Source organism: Elephas maximus, chromosome 9, assembly GCF_024166365.1.
Source record: "Elephas maximus indicus isolate mEleMax1 chromosome 9, mEleMax1 primary haplotype, whole genome shotgun sequence".
In the NCBI taxonomy this organism is placed as follows: Eukaryota; Metazoa; Chordata; class Mammalia; order Proboscidea; family Elephantidae; genus Elephas; species Elephas maximus.
This window is the reverse complement of record NC_064827.1, coordinates 72,725,367-72,752,046: the sequence shown is the minus strand read 5'-3', so window position 1 is coordinate 72,752,046 and position 26,680 is coordinate 72,725,367. Positions and strand designations below refer to the sequence as shown.

The following is a 26,680-nucleotide window of genomic DNA, read 5'->3' as shown; positions in this document are numbered from 1 at the left end:
CCTTTACAATTCACTAGTTATGCGACATTATCCCAAATGCTTACTCTCTCCTTCTCTCATATACACAGAGAGAGAGAGAGGGAGAAACACACACACACAGCCTTATTGAAATGATTAAATGAACTAATGCATGTACAATGCTTAGAACATGCCCTTCACAAAGTAAGGCTCAAAGCATTAACTCTTACTATTTTGGCAGGTTGAGTGACCAAGATCGTACTTCAGGAACTAAAGATAAAAGTATATGAGGAGGACATCAATCAAAATCAAGTGGCTCCCCGAAATCTGTGTACCTCTGTAGTCTCTCTCACATTCAGGGAAGTTTTGAAGACCTATACCATAAACTAAAAACCAAACCTGTTGTGGCTGAGTGGATTTCGACTCATAGCAACCCTACAGAGGGTAAGACTGCCCCATGGGGTTTCCAAGGAACAGCTGGTAAATTCAAACTGCCAACCTTTTGGTTAGCAGCTACAGTTCTTAACCACTGCGATACCCTCTATGAATTAACACATCCACAGCCCTTGACCTTCCTATATTTTAATAAATTTTCCGGTAACATTCTTCGTATTTGTCATTGTCTCTCTCTCCACATACATCTCCATTGCTTCAAAATGGCTGAGTTCTGAGCATGCATAAGGAGTGAGTGATGTGAGAGTTTGCTCAGTGATCTGCCCAGAGTATCGAAATCTTGCAGATGCTGTAGGACAGGGAATTTATATCAAAATTCAGACTGTTCTGACTAGATTCCAAAATTGACTACACCATGCTCTCAAAAGTAGAAATACGAGAATTGTAGACGGTCAGTGAAGACCCAGAGAACTTCAGGAGCCTTGAAAACCCATGGATAAATTGCCAGTGACTTAGTATAAAGAGGACTCTGCTTCAAGCTGCCTGTTTCTGTCTGAAGCAGAGATGAGAGAAGAGTTAGGCTTCCAGTCTGTTTCACCAGGCGAAATGCACACATGTATTGCTGTGTCACACATTCAGGTCCCCATGTTCTACACCCATTCAATGTGAACGTGATATACACAAAAACGCACACATAGAGTCACACACAGTGTCACTGAAACAAACAAACCCAAGGTGCTGACTTTTAGCCCTCTGTGACCTCTACTCATCCTAGCTGAAAAGTGTAGAGGCTTGCAAGGATTTCACATCAATTTACATACAATCGTTAAATGAAACACTCTGTCACACACAACTCAAAAAACACAAGCTCCACGCCCAGTCACCCAGACTACTCACAAACCATACACACACTTCAATACATACACTGAGAGGCACATGCAGAAGAAACATAACACACAATTAACTTATTTTTTAATTGTGGTAAATATGTATATACATATATACTGAACATTTGCCTTTTCGGCAGTTTTTACATGTACAATTCTGTGGTTAATTACATTCATCATGTTAGGCAGCCAAATTTTTCTATCACCTTAATAGAAGTTTAATGCCCCCTATGTAATGACTTCCCTTTTCCTATCCTCTCCCACCCCTGGTAGCCACTAATAAACTTTGGTCTGTTATAGAAATTTCATATAAGTTCAATCACACAATATTTATCGTTTTGTGATTGACTTATTTTTCTCAGCATGATGCTTTCAAGATTCATTCATGCAGTAGCCCAAATGTGGAAACAGTGTCCATCAGTAAATGAATGGATAAGCAAAATGTGGTGCATACCTACAATGGAATATTGCTCAACCATAAAGAGAAACGAAGTCTTTATACATGTTACAAGTAATGCTTAAAAAGCAGCACACACACATCAATACAAGAACACACAAGAATACATGCACACATTGGCAAAAAATTTCTAGCCCTCTAGAAATGGTCTATACAAGAAGCCCTGGTGGTGTAGTGGTTACGAGCTTGGCTGCTATCCGAAAGATCAGTGGTTCGAACACACCAGCTGCTCCCCGGGAGAAAGATTTGGCAGTCTACTTCCATAAAGATTTACAGCCTTGGAAACACTATGGGGCAGCTCTATGCTGTCCCCTAGGGTAGCCGTGACTCAGAATCAACTCAACAGCAATGGTTACGGGTATGGTCTATACACTGTTCCATAAGACTTTCTGCAATAATGGAAATGTTCTATCTGCACTGTCCAATATAGCAACCACTAGTCTTATGTGACTACTGAGCACTTGAAACGTGACTAGTGTAACTGAACAACCAAATTTTTTATTTTATTTAGTTTTAAACTATTTTTTATGTATATGGCCACATATGACTGGTGATTATTATATTAGACAGGGCAAATCTATACATTTCCAAGGAGAAAACAGTGTGTGAGTCAGTTACTAGCAAAAGCTATGTGGTTATAGAAGCAACACAAACACACATACACATGCTCACATACATTCTAGACACAAATATCTAAGCCAAGTAGTGGTTCCCAACCTTGCTGTGATCTGTTACAATCCTTAGTGGTCCAAACTGCTACCAGGGTCCTCACCTTTGTTTTTATGCCTCTGTGGCCTAAGGATCTTTAGCACCTTCCCTGTCTGTTTACAAGAACCAGAATAATATGCATGAAGATCCCCCTTTACTGATAGGACTAAGACCCAGGGGGAAACTTCTGGTTAAAGAAGAAGCCAACAGGGCTAATTGCCCAATTTCCTGCCTTCCTCTTGAGATGGATCCAGTGCAGAGGCCAAAGGGGCTGAGCCACAGGAATCACAGGGGAAAGTGTCCCTAATGTCAGTGACATGTTGGGCTCCCCTCTGCCAGGTCATTAGGACCAGTAGTGGCCATGGACAGCCTGGGCCTCTGAAGGACACACAGCATTGGAGTTATGTCTGCATACATCAGAAAATGGGCTGGGGTGCGAAAACAGCCCTTGCAGGCTCCCACACCACAGACCACAAGCTCCATTAGAGCACAAATTTCACTGCTCCCTGAGAACTTGCAGGTCTCTCCACTCCCTTGAGATGCCATGCAGGGAAGGGGCTGAGCTTGTTCCAGAGATGGTATAGCATAGGGATTGATCCCAAGGACATAAATATACGCTGCCCAGAGACCAATACCTGTTCTGCCACTTGCTCATTTACTGATTTTTAAAGGTCTCTCGGTGAACCTAGAAGTCCCTGCAGAACAAGAATCTTGCCTTATTCAAGAGGGATTGGGTCTAAGCTCTGACACTTAGTAGCACTGTGCTCACAAGCAATTTAAGTGAATTCCCAGAGCCTCAGTTTCCACAGCTGTACAATCAGAATAACAACATCAGCAGCCTCATTAGACTAGTGTGAAGATTAAATAGAATAATGCAGACAAATGCATGGCAGAGATGGGGGTATACCACTCAGAGTCCCCTTCAAGAGAATCTACTGCAAGGTACATTGTTGACTGATAGTCCCAGGTGCCACAAATGTGGATCCACTGCAGTGTTCATGCTTAAGCCACACTTGCTTCAGGTTTCTCGCAGCCAATGAATAAGACAGCAGTATTGCAACACTGGGCCATTTCTTCCCAATGTAACATTCCTCTAATGAATATCTATTGCTTGGGAGACTGCCTACGAGCCTGGCCAAGAATTCCTGAGAAATTCACTGTGGTCTGAGGCTTTTCCAAGCCAAACCTCCTTCTCTTTCTCCGTTCACAGGTGTCAGGTCTGCATTGTAGTCTGAAAGCTCTCCCTGCCTACTTCTTCTCATTCCCCCTTTTTCTCACACAGGTATTTTGCCAATAAATATCTTATACATCTAATCCCTTCTTGGCATTTGCTTCTTGGATGTTCCTATATATCACTGTATGCCCAAAGATCAACATCCAGGACACAGCATAGAATTTAAAAGTCCAATGTGCTATCCATTGCCCAACAGAGCCATCCTGAGCACACAACATAGATTTTAATTGGTATGCAGTAAATATCGAATATTTGGTGGCACAACAATTAAGCTCTTGGATGCTAACCTAAATGCTGGCAGTTCAAACCCACCCAGTGGCTCTGCAGGAGAAAGGCCTGGCAATCTACTTCAATAAAGATTACAACCAAGAAAACCCTACAGAGCAGTTCTACTCTGTCGCGTGGGGTTGCAATGAGTCAAAAGTACTCAACAACAACAAATATTGAATAATGACTATTCAACAGACATGTATGGGTACTTACTATGTAATAGGTGACGGGAATATAACAGTGAAAAAAACAGATACATTTTCCAATGTTGACAGAAATTATATTTCAGTAGAGAGACAGTAAACAAAACAAATAAATAAAATATAAAATATGTTACAAGATATGATTGTAGGTGCACTAGAGAAAGAAATACAGCAGGAAAGGGGAAAGGGAGTTCCCGGAAGGTGGTCAGGGAAAGCCTCAGTGAGAAAATGACGTTAGAATGAGGATTAATTAATTAATCCTTTAGGAAGCAGAAAGACTGTTCCTTCTGCATAAAAGGAAACTCTGGTGGCATAGTGGTTAAGTACTACAGCTGCTAGCCAAGAGGTCAACGGTTCAAATCCACCAGGCGCTCCTTGGAAACTCTATGGGGCAGTTCTACTCTGTCCTATAGGGTTGCTTTGAGTCAGAATCGACTCAATGGCAATGGGTTTTTTGGGGGGTTTTCCCCATAAAAAACACAGACACATCCAACAATAGAGTGATTCTACAACCTGCTTAAGCATGTTTTCAAATTCGCAACCTCGTCTGTGCCTGCAATGGATGTCTTGGCTACTTTTTACCTCTTCAAATGATGCTTATTTTGCTAATTCCAGTTCTCAGCTTTCTGCCTTCAAAAAGTTTCCTCATGCTGCTTCATTTAAAAAGCTCCTTTAACACATCACACAACTATTTAAAACATATTTACTCTTTCCCCAAAAGTTGTTAGCAACTTGTCCTAGATGGCATTAATGGTCCCAATCATTTGCCATGTTACTTCGTAGTTTCTACTAAAACCAAATAAATAAATAAACCATTTGCCATCGAGTTGATTCCAACTCATGTAGACCCCATTTGTTTTGGAGTAGAACAGTGCTCCATAGAGTTTTCAATGGCTGTGGCCTTTTGAGGAATCCCCGGTGGCCTAGTGGTTAAGCACTATAACTGCTATCTAAATGGTCAGCAGTTCAAATCCACCAGGCACTGCTTGGAAACCCTATGGGGCAGTTCTACCCTGTCTTATCGTGTTGTTATGAGCTGGAATTGACTTGACGGCAACGGGTTTTATTTGGTTTGGTTTGGTGGTCCTTTGAAAGTAGATTGCCAGCCCTTTCTTCCAAGGTGCCTCTGGATGAGTTCAAACCACCAGTCTTAGCTAGTAGCTAAACACTTAACCATTTATGCTACCCAGGGACTCATGTAAAGAGGTGGAGTATATTTTATCATCTTCAGATTTTGGATTTAGTCGTGTGACTTGTAATGCACCATGTAATATTAATAGGTATGATGTGATCAAAGGCTTAAAAAGTAACTCATCTGCTGTGCTTCCACCATTGCCATAAGAAGAGCATGCTCAGATCAGTAAACTGGTGTCAGGAAGGAAAAGAGACATATGGAGTAGAGCTAGCCTAGCCTGTATCAGTCGACCCACAGATAAGCAACCTATATAATTACTTTTTGTTGCATGCCTTTGATATTTTGTCGCTATTTAATATGCAACTATAAAAAATTGAAGCACACACCAAAGGCCGTGGTCACAAAGTTGACTTCTTCTTTCCACAAGCTCCCATCAGAGGTTTAGACCTATAATTCATGCTCCATAAAGATTGCATTTAGTTTCAAGAAAGTGAAAATTAAATCCACAGGTGAAAATATTTGCAAATCATATTTCTGATAAGGATCTGGTATTCAGAATATGTACAAAAAAAAATTACAACTCAAGAGCAAAAGAAAAATCCAATTTAAAAATGAACAAAGGATTTTAAAGGATTTTTCTCTAAAGAACATATACAAATGCCCAACAGACACACTAAATGATGATCAACATCCCTAGTCATTGTTGTGTGCCATTCAGTCAATTTTTGACTCACAGTGACCCCATGCGACAGAGTAGAACTGCCCCATAGGGTTTCCAAGGTGGATTCAAACAGCTGACCTTTTGGTTAGCAGCCAAGCTTTTAACCACTGCGTCACTAGTCATTAGGGAAATGCAAATCAAAGCCACATTGAGTTAACACTTCACATCCACTAGGATGACTATAATCTGAAAGAAAAACAAGACAAAATAAATTGGAAGACTCATAAATTGTGGGTAGGAAGATAAAATTATAGTTTCTTTGGAAAGTAGGCTGGCAGTTCCTCAAGAGGTTAAATATAGAGTTACCATACAGCCCAGCAGTTTCACTCCTAGATACATACCCAAGAAAATGGGAAACATATGTTCACACAAAAACTGGTAAATGAATGTCCATAGCAGCATTAGGATAAGAGCCAAAAAGTAGAAACAAAACAAATGACCATCAACTGGTGAATGGGTAAACAAAATGTGGTATACCCATATAATAGAATATTATTTGGCAATTAAAAGGAATGAAATGCTAATGCATGCTACAACATGGATGAACCTCAAAAATATGCTAAGTGAAAGCAGTCAGGTGCAAAAGAACACATATTGTATGATTCCATTTATATAGAATTCCCAGAAAAGCAAATCTAAAGAGACGGAAAACAGATCAGTTGTTTCTTGGGGCTGGGGGCGGGAACAGGGGTAATTGTAAATGGTCAGAGAAATCTTAGTGAAGTTATGGAAATGATCTTAAACTGGATTGTGGTGACGGTTGCTCAACTTGGTAAATTTTCTAAAAATCATTGAATAGTACCCCTGAAACTAGTGGGGTTATTATACCTAAATTGTACCTTAAACTTGCTATAAAAAGGTTTTATCAGAAGTCAGTAAATTAAGTCAAGAAAAAGAAATAGAGCGCAACTATTGAGTGGGACAAAATCAAAAATTCAGTTTTTATTATTCACAGACAGCATTATGGTTTACCTAAATATCCAAAACAATATACAAATTATAGGTGAAAATAGTAGTCACTTGATACTATGGTCACATATAAATGTCCATTATATTTCTATAGATCGGAAACAAATATAACATTTAAATGATTATGCCATTTATAACACTATGCAAGCATGAAACTTGCATAGTGTTACGTTGAACAAAAATAGTGAAATGTTGAAATAAAATACTGAGAGGTCTAAATAAATGAAGAATATACCGCATGTTCACAGAATAAAGACTGAATATCTAAAGCTGTTTTATATATTCAAAGCCATCACAAAATACCAGTAGTTTGATTTGTTTTTAACTGTCAAGCAATGTCTAAAATTCACATGGAAACACAACAGGAAAAAATAGTCAAGATAACTTATATTCAAGATAACTAATATTCAGTCATTTGATTTATGACAAAGACAATATTGCAATGCAATGGGAGAAGGATACAATTGTCAATAAATTATTGTGTCTCTGTTGGATATCCATGTGGAAGAAAATTAATCTGGATCCTTGTCTTAAAAGCATTCATGAAAAATGAACCGAGATGGACTTTAGATATAAATATAAAGGTAAAACCAGAAAATTTTAAGACAAAAATTAGGGGTATATGTTTAAGATCTTTGAGTAAATAAAGACTTCTCAAACAGGACACAGATAGAATTAATCATATAAGGGAAAAATCATACATATTTATATATTTACAGTCAAACTGGTGTTAGAAATCAGGTCAATGGCATTAAACACACAGATGTTGAAGCCTAGGGTTAAGTCATTCGGCAGCTACCTCGTTTATTTGCTTGTGCTTTGGTTTGCTTCTCTGTAAATTGGGAAAATATTGCTGATGTTGTTGTTGTTGTTGTTAGGAGATGTTGAGTTGGTTCCAATACACAGCCACCATATGTACAACAGAAGGAAATACTGCCCGGTCCTGCGCCATCCTCGCAATTGTTGCTATGCTGAAGTCCATTGTTGCAGCCACTGTGTCAGTCTGTCTCATTGAGGGTCTTCCTCTTTTTCACTGACCCTCTACTTTACCAAGCATGATGTCCTTCTCCAGGGACTGGTCCCTCCTGATAATATGTCCAAAGTATGTGAGACGAAGTCTTGCCATCCTTGCTTCTAAGGAGCATTCTGGCTGTACTTCTTCACCAACACCATGATTCAAAGGCATCAATTCTTCTTCACTCTTCCTTATTCATTGTCCATGCATATGAGGCAATTGAAAACACCACAGCTTGGGTCAGGCCCACCATAGTTCTCAAAATGACATCTGTGCTTTTCAAAACGTTAAAGAGGTCTTTTGCAGCCATTTGTCCAATGCAATGCATCGTTTGATCTCTTTACTCTGTTTCCATGGGTGTTGATTGTGGATCCAAGTAAAATGAAATCTTTGACAATTTCAATCTTTTCTCTGTTTATCATGATGTTGGTCCAGTTGTGAGGATTTTTGTTTTCTTTATGTTGAGATGTAATCCATACTGAAGGCTATAGTCTTTGATCTTCATCAGTAAGTACTTCAAGTCCTCTTTACTTTCAGCAAGCAAGGTTGTGTCATCTGCATAACACAGGTTGTTAATGAGTCTTTCTCCAATACTGATTCTTCCTTTTTCTTCATATAGTCCAGCTTCTCAGATTATTTACTCAGCACACAGGTTGAACAGGCATGGTGAAAGGATACAACCCTTATGCACACCTTTACTGATTTTAAACCATACAGTATCCCCTTGTTCTGTTTGAATGACTGCCTCTTGATCTATGTACAGATTTCACATGAGCACAATTAAGTGTTCTGGAATTCCCCTCTTTCACAATGTTATTCATAATTTGTTGTGATCCACAGAGTCAAATGCCTTTGCATAGTCAACAAAACACAGGTAAACATCTTTCTGGTATTCTCTGCTTTCAGCCAGTATCCATCTGACATAAGCAATGATATCCCTTGTTGCACTTCCTTTTCGGAATCTGGCATGATTTTCTGGCATTTCCCTGTCCATGTACTGCTGTGACCACTTTTGAATGATCTTCAGCAAAACTTTACTTGTGTGTGATATTAATGATATTGTTTGATACTTTCCATATTCTGTTGAATCATCTTTCTTTGGAATGGGCACAAATATGGATTTCTTCCAGTCATTTGGCCAGATAGCTGCCTTCCAAATTTCTTGGCATAGATGAGTGGGCACTTCCAGCTCTGCATCAGTTTGTTGAAACATCTCAATTGGTATTCCATCAATTTCTGGAGCCTTGTTTTTCCCCAATGCTTTCAGCGCAACTTGGACTTCTTCCTTCAGTACCATTAGTTCTTGATCATATGCTACTTCCTCAAATGGTTGAATGCCATTCAATTCTTTTTTGTACAGTGACTGTGCATTTCTTCCATTTTCTTTTGATGCTTCCATCATCATTTAATATTTTTCCCAAAGAATCTTTCTATATTGCAACTCAAGGCTTGAATTTTCTCTTCAGTCCTTCCAGCTTAAGAAATCCTTAGCGTGTTCTTGCCTTTTGGTCTTCTAACTCTAGGTCTTTGCACATTTCATTATAACATTTTACTTTATCTTCTCATGGTGCCCTGCACCGTTATTAGAGGATTTTCTGAGTATTAAATAAAATATACATTTAAGTTCTTAATTAGCTGTGATAGCTACTATCATCTCTTTCAATAGATAAGGCATTTTGCTTAATCTCCTTCTGAATTTCTCACACATGAAATAAATGAAGTTTGGTGAAATTAAGAAAATTCAGATGAGTATGTATTGATATTAGCATCAGATACAGAGAGTTCTGGGGGTGGGGGGAGATAGATTTCTCAAAGCCCAGGGGAGTGTGCTTCAAAGACTTGCAGGCTTACAGTGAACTTCACTGGGGTGTGGGAGGGCTTGACATTTCACTGCAGAAGCCTCAACTCACAGAATGCAGAGAGAGAAAGTGAGGGGGGAAGAAAAATCAGGTGAACAAAACAAAAGGAAAGATAAAGTGGAACTGGGAGGATATTGGTGGTCAAGATAAGAGTTGTCCAAGTCACAACTGTTAAGAAGACATATTTGATGGTACCTTATGAGTTTTTTTATGAGTGACAGAATTGGATTAATGATGTCAAGAGAAGTTCTTGGCCCTGGCAAAGCCATCAAAAGCACATTTTATATCTTTATTCCTCAGGCTGTATATGAAGGGGTTCAGCATGGGGGTGACCACCATGTACATCACAGAAGCAATTGTGTCCTTATCTTTGGACTGGCCTGATGAGGAGAAAAAGTAAACACCTGCAAGTGTCCCATAGTATAAAGACACCACAAAGAGGTGGGAGCCACAGGTAGACAAGGCTTTGGAGATTCTCTTGATGGAGAGGACCCTTAGGATGGTGACTGCCATGCAGATATATGAACCCAAGATACCACTCAATGGCACAACGAAGAACAGTCCTCCCTCAGTGAAGATAACCAGCTCATTGAGAGAAGTGTCTGAGCAGGAGGACTTGAGCACAGCAGTGAGATCACAAGAGAAGTGGGGGATGATAGTTACTGCACAGAAGGACAAATGGCCCATGAGGAGGCTGTGCAACAGACCATGAACACAAGAAAAGAACCAGCACCCAACTACTAAGAAGATACAAAGCTCACCCCTCACTATGGTGGTATAGTGCAGAGGGTGACAAATGGCCACATACCTGTCATATGCCATCACTGCAAGAAGGAGGTTGTCAGCACAACTAAAGACTATGAAGAAATACATTTGTGAAATGCACCCAACATAGGAGATTGATTGGTGGTGAGTTTTCAAGTTCATCAGCATCTTTGGGACAGTGACAGATGAAAGAGAGATGTCACTGAGGGCCAAGTGGCTGAGGAAGAAGTACATGGGGGTGTGGAGGCGAGGATCCACCCTGATGAGCAGGATGATGAGCAGGTTCCCCAGCACTGTGGTGAGGTACATGCTCAGGAACAGGGCAAAGAACATGGCCTGCTGCTCTGGTTGGATGGGGAGCCCCAGGAGGAGGAATTCAGACACACTGCTCTGGTTCTCAGGCCTCATACTGTTCTACTATATCTCGAGGATGAAGAAGGGTCAGGAATCTCAGGAACCTAGAAAGGCAGATTAGGACCATCACATTACATACTGTAATTCCTTGGGAAGATGGTGAATTTTTAACTACACTCCTATTGATTTGTCACACCTGTAAATGCACGTGACTTCACGTTATCACAGTTTGGCTCCAAGAAAATATCACACCCAACAGTACCCATTAATCTCTTATTGAATAGAAACAAGTGAGCATTCATTGCCTTACTCAACCATTATTTATCGAACATTGAATCTGAACCCAAACCTCTACTAAGGACCAAGAATGTAGCCATGGGCAAGAAAAATAAGATGCCTGCTCTCTGAGTTTACATCTTGATGGACTTAGTGAAATAATTTACCATATCAAGGCAGAGCCAAACCACAGCAATCCACTATGGCAGAAATATGAGATGGGCCTAAGCAAAGAGTATAGGTTGTTTCTGACTTAAAAACTCCCAGAGCTGAGGCAGAGTGGTTGAAACATTGTTACACTCTTCCTGTGAATGAAGACTGAGTCTCACTGACCAAGAACTGTAAACTTATTGACTTGTTAGAAGTGGGTGGTTGTTTAAAACCCTTTATGGGAACCCTGGTGGCGTAGTGGTTAAGAGCTATGCCAGGCGCTCCTTGGAAACCCTATGGGGCAGTTCTACTCTGTCTTTTAGGGTCGCTATCAGTTTTTTATCAGTCGGAATCGACAAGGGCAATGAGTTTGGTTTTGGGTTTGGATTACCTGAATAGCTCCCAAACCAGAATAGTTCACAAACTATCTTTCATAATAATGGTGAAAACTTTGCTGGGAAATATGCTAAGGGCTTTATATATATTTTATAATTCAATCCACATATCAGCCCTGCATTCCCAGATAAAATCTTCACAGCTGCATTGAGGATCAGGTGCTCTTTCTCCCATTTTAGCAGTTAACTTGTTGCCGTTGAGTCAATTCCGACTCATGGCGATCCTGTGTATTACAGAGTAGAACTGAGCTCTGCAGAGTTTTCTTGGCTGTAATCTTTACGGAAGCAGATTGCCAGGTCTTTCTTTGCAGCGTCACTGGGAGGATTCAAACTGCCAAACTTTTTGTTAGAAGCCAAGGGCAAACTGCCTGTGCCACCCAGAGACTTTCATTAACTATTAGGAAATGGAAATATAAATGATATAAATATCCAAAAATACAAAGCAGTAGGAGACAGAGATGATACATATATATATATATATGAACTGCATGTAATTTCTATTTCTGTTGGGTAAAAATGACCAAGTATCAGTTACTTCTTGCAGGTCAATCTAACATACCTGTGTGATCAGAGCCCGTGCTCTTAACTGCAACACAGAAGTTTCACCCTTTGTTGTCTACAAGCACCAGGCACCCTGTGTTATTTTAGGGTTACAGGTAAGCTGAAGTGATCCTAAATTTTCTTAGTCCCCGGCTTAGATAATTCCCTTTATTCATATTTATATACATTTTTAAATTGAAAAAGAAAAAAAACCTCTTAAATACATCGTCTTCTATTCAAACCATAAATACTTATTGAGGGCCTGTAAAGTACTGCAAGCAAGTATAATTCTCTCCATTTTGTAAATGTGGAAAATGATGCCAGAGAGTTAAGTGACTTAAATTAAGACTTAACCTAAAGTTAAGGTCTCACCGCTGTTTGATGGTGATTCTGCACTCTAAATTTAGTACGATGGCTAACATTTTTTTGCATGGGACATTAAGTAAAGAGAAGGGATACAAAACTCTGAGAGATTCAGTCACACTCGAGTGTATGAAAATGACAACAAATCCTTTTCAGGAAACAGGCAGTTGCTCGCGGCATTGGTTCTCTCACTCAATGGTACTCTAGCAGGAAGGCATTAAGGAAATATTTGAGGTGATGGGGCAATTCAGAAGCCCCAAAACACACATACAAATGCATACACATGCACACACACGCGTACATGCTCATATACTCCACTGCTTATTTGGGGATTCCAGCCACCTATTACCTATTCTCATCCTAAGGCCAGGATAGTCAGTAGGTGAAGTTGTTAGTAACACATAAAGTAAGAGACATACAACACAATGGGTATACCACACAACTCACAAACACACTCATAATGTACCATCGACACACAAGCATGACACGCCTGCATCTCACATGCCACATATACATAATTCAAACACTATACATTATATGCATGCATCACCAAAATGCCATAAGATCACACAATTCAAAATCTCACAAGCAACACACAACACATATGCATGCTTAATCACACACTCAACACAAATAAGCAGCACACGTGGCCACAAATATACGCTTTCTCATTACTGAGAAGGGTGTTTCAGCCCCTTCTGACCTAGACCCTGCCTGGGAGAGGGCAATCGGCATGAGATACTTAAGCCTTTTCAGCCACAGGCACAGTCACTAAACCACTACCAATGACCAGTGCACATACACATATAACAAATATCAAACCACCCACATTACTGCTCTCACACATGTGTGTCACTCACAAACACAGCTCACACATACACTCGGCACACATAGCTGAGCAGTGATTTGCACCCTCTCTGAGCTGTGCACTCCATGGTGAGTTCAGGCACCTTCTTCTCCAGGCAGCGCAGCACAGCACTCTTACTCCAGATGCTGAGCTCTCATCCACCCAGCTGTGACGCCCGATGGTGGGAATGCAGGCCTTCTTACCAACAGTTAGGCAAATATTAAGATCACAGGCACTTTGTAAAAATCCCTCCAATACACACCCTGGTAGCCTGATAACTTGATCTACCCATGCTAAAACAGGGCCCAGTTTAGGTCTAACTCAGGAAAAGATCAGGCTGTGAGCCAAATGCATAGTATATATACACACGACTATCACACAGCACCTACACCAGCACGCACAACACACGCACTCATAAATACAAAGTTACGCCTACAAAACCCCATATGCACACAGACAGGTCCATTGCCAGGAGGAGAGTTCCAGCTGCCTCTGACCTATGCTTGTTGGTGGTGATTCATACACCTTCCACTCCAGGCTGTTGCTCAAATATTCAGCTTCTTTTGAGGAGACCAGTTATCTAGGCCAAGAGAAGAATTATCAATGGCAGTTCAACAGAGGCCTATCTAAGGTATGGCAGTTATGAGACCTGCCCTGGGTGTCACTTGAAGGGGAGGGGAGTAATGAGCAGTTTCTATTGGCTATCATTGTTTCCATCGCCAGCTGTGAGAGATCATTCAGCAATTGAAAACTATTTGCCATAGGCCCTATTTTCCAGGGATACCCTGCTGGCACCAGGGCTTCTACAGATTTTCATATTACTTAACTAGCTCCAGAGCCGTGAGCAAAAGACGTTTTAGTCAACAACAGACAAACTCCCTGCAAGCTTCTGGCTAAGGGAGGAGCCATCATGGGCTAATTGGCCAATTTCTTACTCCCCTTCGGGGAGCAATGTATATAGGAGCCAGAGAGGCTGAACCACTGGAGCCACAGGAGACGATGTCCCTGATGTCAAGGATACCTTGGACTCCTTTCTTTTTAGTCATTTTTCTAAAAAAGGCATGCAGGATTTATTTAAATTTTCATTTTGAAAGGATTTCAAGACTCACACATACACACATACACACACACACACACACACACACACACGGTCATGACCAGTTGCCATCGAGTGGATTCTGACTCATGGCGACCCCACGTGTATCAGGGTAGAACTATGTTCCACAGGTTTTCTTTTTTTTAATTTTATTTATTTTGTTGTTGCTATTGAACATATACACAGCAAAGCATACAATTCAACAGTTCCTACATGTACAATTCAGTAACATTGATTACATTCTTTGAGTTGTGCAACCATTCTCACCCTCGTGTTCTGAATTGTTCGTCCCCTATTAACATAAATTCACTGACCCCTAAGCTTCCTATCTAATCTCTCCAGTTGCTGTAGTCAATTTGACTCCAGATAGATCTTAAAAGAGCATAATGCCCAAAGTAGACATATTTTACTAGTTAAGATAAATTATTGTTTGGTTTTAAGAAGACTTCAGGGGATATTTTTGGCTTAAGATTTAAAGATTATCTCAGGGCAATACTTTCAGGGGTTCATTCAGCCTCCATGGCTCCAGAAAGCCTTGGAGCCCATGAGAACTTAAATCTGTTCTGAATTTTCCCCCTTTTGATCAGAGTTCTTATACAAAATCTTTGATCAAAATGTTCAGTAATGGTAGTGGGGCACCATCCAGTTTTCTGGTCTCATTGCAAAGAAGGCAGTTGTTCATGGAGGCAATTAGCCACACATTTCATTTCCTCCTACTATCCCTGACTCTCCTTCGTTCTCTGTTGTGGCAGGTGAATAGACCAATTGTTGTGCCTTGGATGGTCACTTGCAAACTTTTAAGACCCCAGGCACTGCACAACGAACTAGGACGTAGAACAGAAGCACTAAACACATTATTAGGCCAATTAACTGGGATATCTCTTGAAACCATGACCATAAACTTCCAAATCAAAGAACCAAATCCCATGAGGTGTTTGGTTGTTCATAAACAGTTACTCTTTTTGTTGTTGTTGTTGTAACTGTATCTGTTACACAACTTTTGCCAATTCAACTTTTTTACAGGTACACAATGACTGTTCCATAGGTTTTCAATGGCTGATCTTTCTAAAGCAAATCACCAAGCTTTTTTTCCAAGGCAACTCTGAGTGGACTCAAACTTTCAACCTTTCGGTTAGCAGCTAAGTGCATTAATTGCTTGCACCACCCAGGGACTCCAAAATAGAAACTAATAAACTAATAGGAACGATTACCCATAAGGGCTGAGACAAGAATGGAGTGAAAAGGATGTGGGATAAGAACAAACATTAATACATGACATAAATCTAAATCTATTTATCAATATGAAAAACTAGGAGTGCAAACTGATATCTCCAATTTTGTTTTGACACACAGAGTTCTTTCCACACTTTCCCTAGTCCATATATGTTATGCCTTGCTCCGATAGTGAGGAGTCACTCCCTTTTTCCAGAACATTTTTACTTATTTGCTGAATCCTAGAACACCTGTTAAATAATTTCACAAACTTGAACCCATATCACTGTGGATGACAAAGCTATTAACTGCAGTCCAATATTTGTTACAGTTTTTTTTTATATAATCACAATGGCATATAGACAAAACACTGTGTTTAAGAATTACTTGGATTAGTTATTTTTTTTCTTCTTCAGTCTAATGATGTTATTCATTTGAAATATAATTAGGTTCATTTGTTTTGTTTTATTCTAATTTGCTTCATTGTCCATTCTTTTTTATTTATTTTGGTAAAGAAAAGATAACATGATCACAACTATACAAAGAGGTACGTATACCCATCTCCCCATCCTTTCCACCCCCTTCTCACCCACCCCCTATAGGTAACCAATTTCATTAGTTTGCAATTTATTCATTCTGTTTTGGGTTTTTCTGTTTGCTTGGTTTGTTGGTTGGTTTCTGAAATAAGCAAATACATGTATATTCTCAGCTGGGGCATCTTGGTTCTCCTTCATATGGCCTTTTATATTCTTGCAACCTATCATGGGCTTGTCCACATGATGGTCTCAGAGTTCAAAAAGCAACAAGAATAGAGTCTGCTTAGACTTGGAATTCTCACAATATCATTTTATAACTAATCCGTAAGTCAAAGCAAATCACAAGACTTGCCTAGATTCAAGGGGTGGGGAAGTAGACATCACACCTGAAAAGAGAGGATACAATCTACCACAGTCACTAACACAACTTTTCAAGGAGACATCACAAGGAGAAGAAAAAACATGAACGGGTAACCGTCACTTGGCAAAAATAATCCCCCCTCTGTAAAGCATCCTCAGAGCCAATTTCATGTCTCTGTTCCTCAGGCTATAGATGAAGGGGTTGAGCATGGGGGTAACCACTGAATACATAGCTGAAGCAATTATGTCCTTGATTTTGGAATTGTTTGATGAAGGAAAGAAGTAAATAATTGCAAGAGTCCCATAATACAGAAACACCACGAAGAGGTGGGAGCCACAGGTGGACAAGGCTTTGCAGATCCTCTTGGTGGAGGGGACCTTCAGGATGGTGGCCCCAATGCTGACATAAGACCCCAAAATAACACTCAATGCCAGGAGGGCAAGCACTCCCCCCTCAGTGACAATAACTAGCTCATTGAGGGAGATATCTGAGCAGGTCAGCTTAAGGAGGACAGTGAGGTCACAGAAGAAGTGGGGGATGGTGTTGTCAGCACAGAAGGACAAGTGGGACAGGAGAAGGGTGTGTAACAGGGCATGGACACAAGAGAAAAACCAGGACCCAACCACCAATAAGACACACAGCTCTTCCCTCATGATGGTGGTGTAGTGCAATGGGTGACAGATGGCCACAAACCTGTCATATGCCATCACTGCGAGAAGAAAATTGTCAAGACAAACAAAAAGTATGAAAAAATACATCTGTGAAATGCACCCTACATAGGAGATAGACTGATCTAGAGTATGCATGTTTATCAACAACTTTGGGACAGTGACAGATGAGAAAGAGACATCAGAAAAGGCCAAGTGGCTGAGGAAAAAGTACATGGGAGTGTGGAATCGAGAGTCCAGCCTGATGAGCAGGATTATGAGCAGGTTCCCCAGCACGGTGGTGAGGTACATGCTCAGGAACAGGGTGAAAAACATGGCCTGCTGCTCCGCCCCGATGGGGAGCCCCAGAAGGAGGAATTCAGGTACACTGCTCTGATTCTCGGGGCTCATACTCCTCTTCTCTCTGCTGGGAATAAGGGGAGTAAGAAATGTCAGGAACTGACATATGGTAGTTAGCATCACTGGGTATACTGGTGTATACAATCATGTTCTTTCTTCCTGAAGACTGTGTCAAAATTCAGAACAACTTGCATGTTTTGTTGTGGGAATCTTCAGTCTGCCCCACTCTGCCTATCACTAATGGCAAACAAGGTTTCCTTCAAAGGAAACCAGTCTAAATTTATTCACTTATTTAAACATGTTCCAGACACTACTGTTGGCACTGGGAATAGAACAGGAAATAAAATATCCAAGCCTCTTCCCTCTTGGAGCTCACATTGTATGAATATCTCATACAGTATGGAGCAAGAGCTACAGTTTTGCAGCCAGGAGGCTTGAGTTAGATTCCTGCCTCAATGATTTGCTAGCTGGGTGGCCTTGCACAACTTTCTATATGTACCTCAGTTTTATCCCCTATGCTGAAAAAATAATATTACCTACTTGTGGGGCTATTGAAGGATTAAATGAGTTAATACATGCAATGAGCTTAGAATGGGTTTTGAAGTAGTAAGTACTTGACAAGGTGAACTATTAATACTAGCAGGATTAGTTCAACAGATAAATGGGGCATCAAACTCCAAGAACACAATAGTGCAGAAAAATGAGATGGGCATCAGACAGGACCCACTTGCTGGTCTAAAAAGTTTTAACTTCCTGGGCTTTTATACTCCCTGTCAAACTGCAGAGGCCCAAACCCTGGACCGTGGGGATTACTTCCTTGATAGCAATGATCTTCTCATCATTATTTCTTCACTTCACCCCATACAGCTATTTCTCCCACATTGTCTGTCTGTCTCTCTCTCTCTCTCTGTCTCGCAGTCTTTCCATTTATCCAGTCTTGCAAACCAGATTATCTATCTCCAGTCCTTCAATCCAGGTTACAAGTGTTAAAATCTGAGCATACATATACGGAGAGGGACCTGAGAATTTTCCAAGGACCTTACCAGAAGCCTCAGAACTAGCTGATACTGTAGAATTTGGGATGTCTTTTAGAATTCATAGTCATCTGATTAACTATGAAAATTTTACTTTAGCATTGATAATAGTTGACATTTAATGAGCTCCTACTGGAACATAAGCATTATTATCAGCAAATTTAGGCACTAGATAACTAAATCTCAGCATGGTTAGAAATTAACCCGAGGTCACAAAGATAACAACTGATGCAGTAAACGATTCCAGTCAATGTCACTACGATCAGAAACTCTACTCTTCATCATTCCACTGGTCCTTCCCTTCACTCATTAGGCAGAAAACCTTGGACCTTGTGTGGAATTATTTCAGGACTTCAAACTGACCTCAGTCATCTGCTTGGTTATCAGCCAATATGCGTACACACAAAGACCCTATATTTTAGTGTCCAAACCAGGACACTTTTGAGAATGAAAAGAAGAAAAGCTATGTAATAATTACGATGGAACAACAGGTGTACACCCAGACTTCCGTGACCAAACCAAAATGGTCACCTATTTATACCAAACTTGACAATTTGTACATAGGGACCCCTAGTGATGCACTGGCTAAGCACTCGGCTGCTACCAGAAAGATTGGCAGTTTGAACCCACCAGCAGCTCCACGGGAGAAAGATGTGGCAGTCAGCTATCGTCAAGATTCACTTAAAGATTGGAAACCCTATGGAGCTGTTTCACTTTGTCCTACAAGTTCTCTATGAGCTGGAATCGACTCGACAGCGGTGGGTTTGGTTTGGTTTTAGGGTACAATTTGCAAAGGGCTTTTATGTGCATTTAATTCCATTAATCAGTAAAGATTTATGGAGTGCCTGTGAATCAGACAAGCAAGTGGTTAATGTTTTCATTTTACTGTTTGTGGAAACAGGTGTGAAGTCACATATACAAGGGTATATAGCTAGTTGGTTTTTGAATCCTGATTTTAAGCATGAGACTTCACATAATCTCCATAAGCACCCTGGCCTCTCTTTCCCTTGGAGTCAAATCAGAGTTAGAGGTCACATACAGGAGCCTGGAGGGGGAACCCAGTGAAAAATTATGACTCTAGGACATATGTATCTGATAGAAGAGCCCCTTCCAAGAACACAGAGGAACTCAGCCAAGAAGGTCATGTCAGTCAATGGGGACCAGGGATCAGGAGTGAGAAGTGACTTGAACCTTCTGCTGAGGACTGGCTGCCCACTGGTGCCTAGTGGGGCAGAGTTCTCCCTGGAGCTCAGGCATATTTGGGGGAGAGAGGAGATCCAGAAGTTATGAGTCAAATAGGGTCCTTACATTTAATGGCTGGATCAGCAGGAATAGAACCTTGATTCAAGTTATCCCCCGTGTAAAAGAGGAAGCTGGACACATGCTCAAATACTAAGAAAGGAAGCCATGAGCTGGAGCTGGAAAGATACTCTTTTGATGGACCTGTTGTCTTTCTCCTTGCAGAAAATCCTCTCCCTTGGACAATCAAAAAGTAACTAGAGAGTTGAGAATTTCATGCATTTGAGGAATAATCATGATACTAAAACTAGCATGTACTTCTTCCATGCCTATAACATCACATATACTGGATTAAACCCTTACTCATCTGATTTGACAGTTCAGGCTGCTGGGCTTCACAGATGTTGAGCCCGAGATCATAAGCTGTTAAGTATCAAAAATAGGTATTTGAACCAACACGTGTGTGACACAAAAGCCTAAGCACTTAACCACTGCCATGTTACTGGAATAGAAATAAGGCATTGTTGAAGGCCAGTGAAGAAAATATTTGGTCCTCAGAGCACTTTTGGAGACTTCAAATAACATGGACAAATGGCTACCAACTTGGCTTAAGGGAGAACCTGCTTAGAGTTATCTGTGTCTGAGTTAAGAGGAGATAAGACATAAGAGGAGAATGTGGCTGTGAGTCTGTTTTACCTAACACACAAACATGCACACACACATACTTCCATATCATGCTTATAGCTCCCTCTCTTCTACTTCTATTCTAGGTCAAAAAAGAGTGTGAATGTGTTATACATGAATACACACATATAATCATAACACACAATCAAAGATTTCTCTGACCTATACTCATCTATGACCTGTGCTCATTACAGGTAAAAAGAAAATCGTCAGAGTTTATGTTACTTTCACACAAATTTACACACAACTGATAAATACTACACAGTCACACACGACACAACACCCAAACCACACATCTAGTCATCCAGACAACTCAAAACCCATACAAAAAAGCACATCTATATACACACAGATACGTGCAGTCATGTAAAAACAACACACAAATATAAACTAAGCAGCACGTGCATAAATGCACACAGATAAACACACCTTAACAAGAAGAGATTTTCACGTATGAGTCAGAATCACCTTGATGGCAGTGGGTTTGGTTTTTTCGGTTTTGGTAAAATCTATCTATTCCCATTCTACATGAAGATAGTATATAACTCAATTACACCAGGTTATATAAAAACACAAAAAATACACACATACATACACCTTCTCACATAAACATACATATCCAGTGCCAAGTGGTAATTCTCCATCTTCCTTTGACCTGAGACAATTCTTGGTGAGTTCAGACAACTTCTGGTCAAGTATGGTCCCTGGGCACTCACTTTCTCTTCAGGAGAGCTGTATCCAAGAAACAAGAAGAAATTCTCATGATCTAAGGATATTTTGAACATTTCATGCCTGTTTTCAGCAGCAGAAAATGGGCAAGAAGATCCCTATTCACCAACAAGATTAATACCCAGAGAAAACACCTGAAAACTTCTGGTTAGGGAAGGAACCAGCATGGCTAATTGCCTTCCCCTTGAGAGAGAGCCCGTGAAAAAACTAGAGAGGTAAGCCACAGGGGTCATAAGAGAAGGTGTTTTTGATACTGATGTTGATGTCATGAGAAGCAGAAATGGTCATGTCACTCTTAGCCTCAAATATCCATAGCATTGAAGTCAGCCACCATATATCACACATTGACCTAGAGTAAGACCCAGCCTTTGCAGACCCCTAAATCACTGATCTAGAGCAAAAATTCCACTGCCACCTGAGAGCTTGTTGGTCCCTCCACTCTCCTGAGATCCCTGTAGGGCAGGAGTTGAGGCTTGTTCGGGAGATGATAGAGTAGAGGGATTAATCCCGAGGATATTAAACACAGACTAATGAGAGATTGGTATTGACTCTGCCACTCACTCACTGGTTACCCTAAGCAAGGCAATTAAGTTCTATGACTTTCTGTTTCCTCAGGCCTATGGTGGATAGTAGTAGAATGCTGCTCATGAGTTTATTGTTAGGGTTAAATAAGATACTATATGTTAAAGCACTACACCCAGTTTCCTGAAAATCATTTGGCCTAAGGGCTAATCACTAATCAATTTTCCATATAAAACATTTACTTTAATAATTGTTCCAGTTATCAATAACAAAAAAAAAACCCTCATTGTCATCAAGTAGATTCCAATTAATAGTGACCCTGTAGAACAGAGTAGAACTGCTCCATACAGTTTCAAAGGAGCAGCTGGTGAAATTGAACTGCCGCTGAGCTCTTAACCACTGCATCACCAGGGGTCCCCAGTTATCAAAATTTCAGCAGCCTTCTTTATAGAAAGGGTAAAACCAATCCTCAGATATATATGTAACTATACCAAGCCAAAACCCATTGCCATAGGGTTGATTCTGACTCATAGCGACCATATAAAACAGCATAGAACTGCTCCACAGAGTTTTCAAGGAGTAGCTAGAGGATTTGAACTGCTGACCTTTTCTTTAGCAGACATAGCTGTTAACAACGGCACCACCAGAGCTCCATAAGGGGCCCCAAAAATCCAAAGCAATCTTGTAAAACAAGAACAAAGTAGGAAGACTCACACTTCCCAATCAAAACCCATTATAAAGCTACAGTAATCAAAACAGTCTGGAAGGAGAGGCAGAGCCAAGATGGCGGAATAGACAGATGCTTCCTGCGAGCCGTGTTTACAACAAAGACCCAGAAAAACAAGTGAAACGAGTATATTTGTGACAAGATGGGAGCCCTGAGCATCGAAGGCAAGCTTAGACAATGAACTGAGGGGCAGGAGGAGGAAGATACTGTTCAGAAGTAGAGAGGAGGTACTGGACCTGAATCACGGGGAGTCCTCAGACACCATTCCCGGAGCAGGGGCGGAAGTGGCGGACAGGTATTAGCGTTCCACCACAGTTTACCCAGGGAGAAGCAGCCAGCCACACAGCCCACTCACACCTTGGAAACCTGAGGAGAGAAGCGCTCTTGGCAAAAGCTAAGTACTCGCGTATATTTTACCACGATGCCCCTACCCCCAGGCCGACTTCAGAGGCTGAATTCAGAGGCTGAATCCCTAGGTTCTATATAAGCCCTGTTGAGCACCTAGAGCCATTCTCCCGGCCTTGGGGAAGGAAAAAATTTGCAATTTGGGGGAAAAGATAATTTGCTAGCTCCATTAACTGGGGGAGCTCAGGACAGAAGTGGCTCCTGTCCAGGCATAAACTGTCCATGGACATTGAGCACCTTTCCCTTCTGCATGGACCTGTGTGGACCTATTTTGGGAGAATAGGCCCTTGTTGGCAAACTCCAACCATTTCAGCTGTGTGGTGGAGAGGTAAGTGTTTGACATTTGACATTTCTTTGCCTATTAAACAAGGTCCTCACCTACCCACATCAGGGACCTAAGGCTGGTAGCTCCACTCAGGTCACTCAGCCACCCACAACAGGGATCCAAAGATAACTGGTACCTCCCAGTCGTTACAACCAAAAACTTTGGGTGCCCATGCTCCATCTGCAGAACTCACCCACCAGCATGCTCTAGGGAACAGGGATGCGTTTTCCTCAGAGACACTTGGGGATTGGTTCTCAGCCCCCTGCCTTGTTCAGAGCATGACCCCCTGCTGCAATCAGATACCGCAATATACGCCTATCACCCCTGCCCATCTAAGACTATAGAACAGAGCCTGTATCACACACTTGATCATCAGCTACCTGGAAAACTGAGCTGAATTCATACAAGAAAACTGAATGGACTCCTAGACTGATATACCTGATAACAGCTCTAGCCAGCTGGGGACAGGACACCAGAGCTCCAAAGGTGAAAATAATCAAGCTGTCTCACTCAAGCAACCCATAGGGGTATACCAAAACAAAACAAACCAAGCAGCTATGACACAGTAAGCAAGCATAAACTAATACAATAACTTATAGATGGCTCGGAGACAATAGTCAGTATCAAGTCACATAAAGAAACAGACCATGATCAACTCAACAGACTCTCATAAAAAAGAAACCAGGGATCTTCTAGATGAAAGTGCATTCCTGGAATTACAAGATGCAGAATACAAAAGTTTAATATACAGACCCCTTCAGGACATCAGGAAGGAAATGAGGTGATACACAGAACAAGCCAAGGAACACACAAATAAAGCAACTGAAGAAATCAGAAAGATTATTCAGGAACATAATGAAAAGTTTAATAAGCTGGAAAAATCCACAGACAGACAGCAATCAGAAATTCAGATGATTAACAATAAAATTACAGACGTAGACAATAGAAAGCCAGAGGAGCAGAACTGAGCAAGTAGAAGCTAGAATTTCTGAACTCGAAGATAAATCACTTGGCACTAATATAGTTGAAGAAAAATCAGATAAAAGAATTTAAAAAAATGAAGAAACCTTAAGAATCATGTGGGACTCTATCAAGAGAAATAAGCTACCAGTGATTGGAGTGGATAACAGAAAATACAGAGAGAATTGTTGAAGATTTGTTGGCAGAAAACTTCCCTGATATTGTGAAAGATGAGAAGATATCTATCCAAGATGCTCATTGAACTCCACATAAGGTAGACCTGAAAAGAAAGTCACTAAGACATATTATAATCAAACTTGCCAAAATTAAAGATAAAGAGAGAATTATAAGAGCGGTGAGGGATAAAAGAAAAGTCACCTACAAAGGAGAGCCAATAAGAATAACCTCGGACTACTCAGCAGAAACCATGCAGACAAGAAGGCAATGGGATGACATATTTAAAAAATTGAAGGAAAAAAATTGCCTGCCAAGAATCATCTATCCAGCAAAACTGTCTCTTAAACTTGAAGGTGAAGTTAAGGCACTCCCAGATAAACACAAGATTAGGGAATTCTTAAAAAATAAACCAAAACTACAAGAAATACTAAAGGGAGTTCTTTGGATAGAAAATCAATAATATCAGGTATCAACTCAAGACTAGAACACTGGTCAGAGCAAAGAGAAGTCAACCCAGACAGGGAAATCCAAAAAAAACGAAGCAAGATTATTTAAAAAAAAAAAAAAAAAGGCTCAAAACGGGGTAACAGCAATGTTATTGTATAAAAGAAGACAACATTAAAATAATAAAAAGGGGCTAAGAAATGTAATCATATACCTTCCATATGGAGAGGAAGATACCATAATACAAAGAAATAAAAGTTAGGTTTAAATTTAGAAAAATAGGGGTAAATAATAAGGTAACCACAAAGGAGACAAACTATCCTACTCATCAAAATAAAAAACAAGGGAAAAATACAAACTCAGCAGAAACAAAATCAACTACAACAAATACAAAGAAAGGACAATATATAAAGATAATAACTCAGCACATAAAATTAAGTGGGAGAAAGAAACTGTCAACAACACACAAAAAAAAAGACATCAAAATGAGAACACTAAATTCTTACCTATCCATAATTACCTGAATGTAAATGGACTAAATGCACCAATAAAGAGACAGAGAGTGGCAGAATGGATTAAAAAAAAAAAAACAAGATCCGACTATATGCTCCCTACAAGAGACACACCTTAGGCTTGGAAACACAAACAAACCAAAACTCAAAGGATGGAAAAAAATATATCAAGCAAACAACAATCGAAAAACAGCAGGAGTGGCAATATTAATTTCTGACAAAATAGACTTTAAAGTTAAATCCATCAGAAAGGATAAGGAAGGACACTATATAATGATTAAAGGGACAATACACTAAGAAGATATAACCATATTAAATATTTATGCACCCAATGACAGGGCTGCAAGATACATAAAACAAACTATTAGCACTGAAAAGTGAGATAGACAGCTCCACAATAATAGTAGGAGACTTCAACACACCATTTTCGGTGAAGCACAGGACATCCAGAAAGAAGCTCAATAAAGACATGGAAGATCTAAATGCCACAATCAACCAACTTGACCTCGTAGACATATACAGAACACTGCACCCAACAGCAACCAGTATACTTTCTTTTCTAGTGCATATGAACACTCTCTAGAATAGACCACATATTAGGTCATAAAGCAAGCCTCAGCAGGATCCATAACACTGAAATATTACAAAACATCTTCTCTGACCATGAGGCCATAAAAGTGGAAATCAATAATGGGAAAAGAAATCAAACATTTGGAAACTGGACAATACCCTGCTCAAAAAAGACTGGATTATAGAAGACATTAAGGATGGAATAAAGAAATTCAGAGAATCCAATGAGAATGAAAACACTTCCTATTAGAACCTTTGGAACACAGCAAAAGGGTTGCTCATAAGCCAATTTATATCAATAATTGCACACATCCCCCCAAAAAGAAAGGGCCAAAATCAAAGAATTATCACTACAACTTGAACAAACAGAAAGAGAGCAACAAAAGAAACCCAAAGGCACCAGAAGAAAACAAATCATAAAAATTAGAGCTGAACTAAATGAAATAGAAAACAGAAAAACAATTGAAAGAATTAACAAGAGCAAAAGCTGATTTTTTGAAAAAATCAACAAAATTGATAAACCACTGGCCAAACTGACAAAAGAAAAACAGGAGAGGAAGCAAATAACCCAATAAGAAATAAGATGGGTGATATTACAACAGACCCAACTAAAATTAAAAGAATTATATCACATTACTATG

General features: G+C 40.2%; 2 protein-coding genes across 2 annotated transcripts; both read right to left on the bottom strand.

Moving 5' to 3' along the window:
- Window positions 1-10,046: 10,046 nt before the first annotated feature.
- On the bottom strand, window positions 10,047-10,982 carry LOC126082448 (olfactory receptor 1J4-like). Its single transcript, XM_049894967.1, has one exon. The coding sequence runs from the start codon at window positions 10,980-10,982 to the stop codon at window positions 10,047-10,049; it is 936 nt and encodes a 311-aa protein (XP_049750924.1).
- Window positions 10,983-16,820: 5,838 nt separating this feature from the next.
- Window positions 16,821-17,762, bottom strand: LOC126083436 (olfactory receptor 1J4-like). Its single transcript, XM_049897252.1, has one exon. The coding sequence runs from the start codon at window positions 17,760-17,762 to the stop codon at window positions 16,821-16,823; it is 942 nt and encodes a 313-aa protein (XP_049753209.1).
- Window positions 17,763-26,680: the final 8,918 nt, after the last annotated feature.

Coding starts and splice junctions, on each gene's coding strand:
- LOC126082448 (XM_049894967.1), bottom strand. CDS start 10,982: ATGAGGCCTGAGAACCAGAGCAGTGTGTCTGAATTCCTCCTCCTGGGG.
- LOC126083436 (XM_049897252.1), bottom strand. CDS start 17,762: ATGAGCCCCGAGAATCAGAGCAGTGTACCTGAATTCCTCCTTCTGGGG.